Here is a 4,857-nt window from a genome sequence, read left to right as displayed (position 1 = left end):
TATCCCTTACCTAATGGAGGGGGTTCTGTGATCGCGGACTTAGGTCTGTATTGGGTCAGAAAGCCCCACTGATCAATGTTTTCTGATAAATTTGCAGCCCTGGACCGAGGCAAACAAATCCTAAAAATAAGAATTCCAGAAAAAGGAAATATGATATCAAAATCAACATGCATGTCTATTGCTCACTTCTCCGACCATTTAACATTTGTCAATACAGTCCCCGGCAAAGCGGCTGGAAGTGTTGCCTTAAAGTGTCAGTGTGCAGACTGAACCTCCTCATGTCCCTGGGCAGCGGTCAGCAGGTGCTCAGCTTGTCCGTGTTGATCAGTAACTCGTCCAGGTACACCTGGACCTTCATCAGACTCACGTAGACGTGGCTTTCTGAGAAGCCGCTGTACGCCCGCCCCTCTCCGGTCCGGGCGTGGTGGTCCGCGGCGGGGAGGCAGTTCAGGGTCTCGGCCAGGAAGCGCACGTAGCCGTTCAGGCAGGAGACGTCGGCCTCGATCTGGCCCTGGGGCCCCGATGCGGGTTCCTGGAGCTGGGCCTCCAGCAGGGAGAGGTCCTGGCTGATGCTGTTGAGGCCCCTGATGGACGGGGGGCCCACGGTGATCAGGGGGCTGGCCGGCAGCTGAAAGGGGGACGCATATCCACGTTTGTTATCGTTTCTTTTGATTGTGTTTCATTTTTTGGATTGTTTTGCAGCATAATGTGTTTGCTTTTTAAAATTGAAAGGTGACACCAACTACAGAACTCTACACACACACACACACACACACACACACACACACACACACACACACACACACACACACACACACACACACACACACACACACACACACACACACACACACACACACACACACGAACACAGCAGAATACACACACCCACACAGCAGAATACACACTTTACAACAAACATATACCAACACAGTTTTTCACCTGTAATTGCTTTCATGTTTTTTTTCCAAATAAGTTCTTATTTGATTGCAAATTTGTCATTATAGCCGTGTAAATATTTATTTTATTTTGTTTTGTTTTGATATTTTTATTCCAGAGGGGTATTCCATCAACCATGCTAAGCGCAAATCCGGGTTTATTTCGCTTAGCCGGGCTTCTTTCAGCAAATCTTTCAGGAATCTCCGCTAAGTAACCATGGCAATTTATCCGCCCAAACTAACCTGGGGGGTATTCCATCAAAGTCGCTAACGAAAGCGGCGATTAGTTGATTAAGCCTGGTTAGAACTAGCGCCAACTTCCACTTGAGGCTAAAGCCGTTCCATCAACGCAGTCCAGCCGCGCATTGCTCAGGTTAGTTCAAACCAGGCTCACGTTATCGTGGATTACGCGCGTTCACGAGATATGTAACCAGCCCAGAACCGTGATTGTCGAATCATGGATCAAATGTCCGAAAAGGACCGAGCGGGATCTTTTCCAGCGGCGAACAGAAGCTGCTTGTGGAGGTCTATGAGGAGTACACGCATATAATAACTCAAAAAGGGAACACCGTAACCATTAATAGAAACAGGGAGGCTGAAAAAAAAAATCGGCGATCGCCGACAAAAATCGGCGATCTGTTGAATGCATAATAAGCGTAACATATTTTAATTTAATATTGACCATGGATTCAAAAGCAGGGATATAGTCTCGAGTAAACGTGTCGGACTTGCACCCGGTCGTCCGGGTTTCTATCCCCATGCAAGTAATAGTAATATAGGAAGGATTACTGGAGAAATCAACTAACTTTTCATGCCATTTATTTTCCATTTCTTTGAATATTCTCAATTAGGGAATTAATAAAATTAATAAAATGAATGAAGGGAATTACAAAATGAAGTCAAGTCAAATTAGTCTAGACACGAACTCGGGTCGCACGTATCACAGGGCAAGTGCTAGACCATTCACCCAGCCGCTGTTTACTGATGACGCGATAATACATAGATTTGTGTAAAAATGTGTTGAACAAATAGCCACAGTAATAATAGATAGTAATTCATTATTTCATTTGCGTCATTTAATCTTAGACCCTTAGTGAAAATATACGCTGTTTGTAGCCTACTTCATATATGTACATTTAGGCCTATGACAAAATTGTGAGGACTAGGCTTGGCGGAACCTTCTGATGGTAGCCTACAATTGTTGCTGACAGATGGATTTCTCTTAAACTCCGCTCAAGTTAGCCTGACAGTTAACCTGCTCCCGACCAGGTTAGTTTGGTCGGATAAATTGCCATGGTTACTTAGCGGAAATTCCCTTAAGTGACGTTTATGGAACGCAACTAGCTGAAAGAAGCCCGGCTTTATGTTTAGCTTGATGGTTGTTTGGTCGGATAAGTTGCCATGGTTACTTAGCGGAGATTCCCTTAAGCCACATTGATGGAACGCAACTCTAGCTGAAAGAAGCCAGGCTAAGCAAAATAAGCCCGGCTTTGGGTTTAGCTTGGTTGATGGAATACCCCCCTGGTCGGGAGCAGGTTAATTGTCAGGCTAACTTGAGCGGTGTTGCAGAGAAGTCCATCTGTCAGCAACAATTGTAGCCTACCATCAGAAGGTTCCGCCAAGCCTAGTCCTCACAATTTTGTCATAAATGTACATATAGGCCTATGAAGTAGGCCTACAAACAGCGTATATTTTCACTAAGGGTCTAAGATTAAATGATAGGCCTACAAATGAAATAATTCAATGAATTGCTATCTATTGTTACTGTGGCTATTTTTTCAACACATTTTTACACAAATGTATGTATTATCACGTAATCTGGAATCAGCGACTGGGTGAATTGTCTAGCACTTACCCTGTGATACGCGCGACGCGAGTTCGCGTCCAGAGCAATTCTTACTATTGTTGGCGTTGGCTTCATTTTGTAATTCCGTTTATTAATTTTTATTAATTCCCTAATTAAGAATATTCAAAGAAATGGAAAATAAATGGCATGAAAAGATCTACCGATTTTTTTTGCCAGGCAGCCTCCCTGTTTTTATTAATGGTTACGGTGTTCCCTTTTTGAGTTATTATATGCTTGTACTCCTCATAGACCTCCACAAGCAGCTGTTCGCCGCTGGAAAATATCCCGCTCGGTCCTTTTCGGACATTTGATCCATGATTACATATCTCGTGAACGCGCGTAATCCAGGATAACGTTAGACTGGCTTGAACTAACCTGAGCAAGGCGCGGCTGAACTGCGTTGATGGAACAGCCTCAAGTGAAAGTTGGCTCTAGTTCTAACCGGGCTTAATCAACTAAGCGCCGCTTTCGTTAGCGACTTTAATGGAATACCCCTCAGGCCCCCATATGGGCTTTGATAAACACATATTCATTCGTTGACACTTAATGTTCCACTGTTAAAGTAAACTTGGTTCTTGCATTAAGCAGCTGATTACTAAGGAGGAGAGTTACAAGTTAAGATGCAGATCATTGAAAGTAGTCAATAGTAAACTATGGTATAATGATGTAATCTCCATCCATACCAGGGTCCGTAGTTTCCTGATGTGCACCTCGGTGGTCCGGGCGATGGTCACTATGCTGTGGATGCTATTCATCCTGGACTCGGCCTGTGTGGGAAACGCTGTGCAGGCGGGCACCAACATCATCACGGACAGCCACAAGAGGTTTCTGTACATGACCATTCTGTGAGGAATCATGAAAGATTAGAGCTTGCAAAAAACAAGCAGGAACTTCACACCTCTCTCTGTGTCGCCACATAACTGTATAGTCCATGCATGGTCTCATTGACAATTTAAAAATCCAATAATCATAAACATATTTTCACAAAAAATATATAGACATATTGTACTATTGGTAAACTATTAATACAATTTCCAAATAGGTCATAGCAGAACATAATGAAAAATAAAAACACATGTCAAATTAAATAATAGGCTATATACTGTAAATATAATAACATCAGTTTTTTCTTTAATGTAACTGAATACATTCAGACTATTAGTTGAAATAACTGTATTTTAATAGATAGTATAGCAAACCTTTTTACATAAGGAATACACTGATAGAATACAATTGCACCACATTTTGCATTCAATGATGACAAACTTCTTGCATATATTCAAAAAATTAAGTTGATAAAACTTAAAAGCAGCCTATCCAGTGTATTGCAGTACAGGCTATCATAACCTTACCTGTTGTCCATTGTGTTGTCCGTCTGTCTGAGAGTGGTGAACATTAGGACAGGCTATCTCCAGGGTTCCCCCTCCTTTCAATACCCTCATAAGGGTAGTCACCCGGTCAGGGTGACTCATTAATGGCAATCCCTCATGACTTTCAATCTCTCACCACCCCTCCTACCCCCCCCCCCCCCCCACCCCCCCCCCCCCCCCCCACCCCCCCCCCCCCCCCCCCCCCCCACATGAAACGAAACTCAGTTGGCTTATTTGTTAATCAAAAGGTCCCCTCTTTAACCCAGAGATGGTGTGGGCTTACACACTCAAAGTCAACACAAACAAACTACTAAACAGATTGAAAATCACACTTACACCATGCACCAACTTTTACATCAAATCAGTGCATTAGATGTAACACACACACACACACACACACACACACACACACACACACACACACACACACACACACACACACACGATCCATGGAGGTAAATTATGTGTGAGATCATGCTATCAATGGACCCCATACCTCTTAAATATTTTTTTGAGCTACTTTCAAGAAGAAGAAAGATCAAAAATAATTTAGTACCTCTGACGTTGATTGACATGGGTTACATGGAGCTTTTGGTAGCAACTCTATAAACAAAACCAGAAATAATGTAGTAATATGCTACAGGAAACGGTTTCTTTTGTCACACGCCGATGCAGCCTAGCAGTACAATTAGTTAACTTTTAA

At 43.0% G+C, this 4,857-nt stretch overlaps 1 protein-coding gene across 1 annotated transcript; it reads right to left on the bottom strand.

Moving 5' to 3' along the window:
* Positions 1-295: 295 nt before the first annotated feature.
* lepb (leptin b) lies at positions 296-4,147 on the bottom strand (the record flags this gene model as incomplete). Its single annotated transcript, XM_084489937.1, has 3 exons — positions 296-628; positions 3,468-3,627; positions 4,137-4,147. 3 exons carry the CDS (start codon positions 4,145-4,147, stop codon positions 296-298), a joined length of 504 nt encoding a protein of 167 aa, XP_084346063.1.
* Between the last annotated feature and the right edge of the window lie 710 nt (positions 4,148-4,857).

This window comes from Micromesistius poutassou (assembly GCF_964030765.1).
Source record: "Micromesistius poutassou genome assembly, contig: SCAFFOLD_6627, whole genome shotgun sequence".
Classification (NCBI taxonomy): domain Eukaryota; kingdom Metazoa; phylum Chordata; class Actinopteri; order Gadiformes; family Gadidae; genus Micromesistius; species Micromesistius poutassou.
The sequence above is the reverse complement of the archived record's forward strand: the minus strand, read 5'-3'. Positions and strand labels throughout refer to the sequence as shown.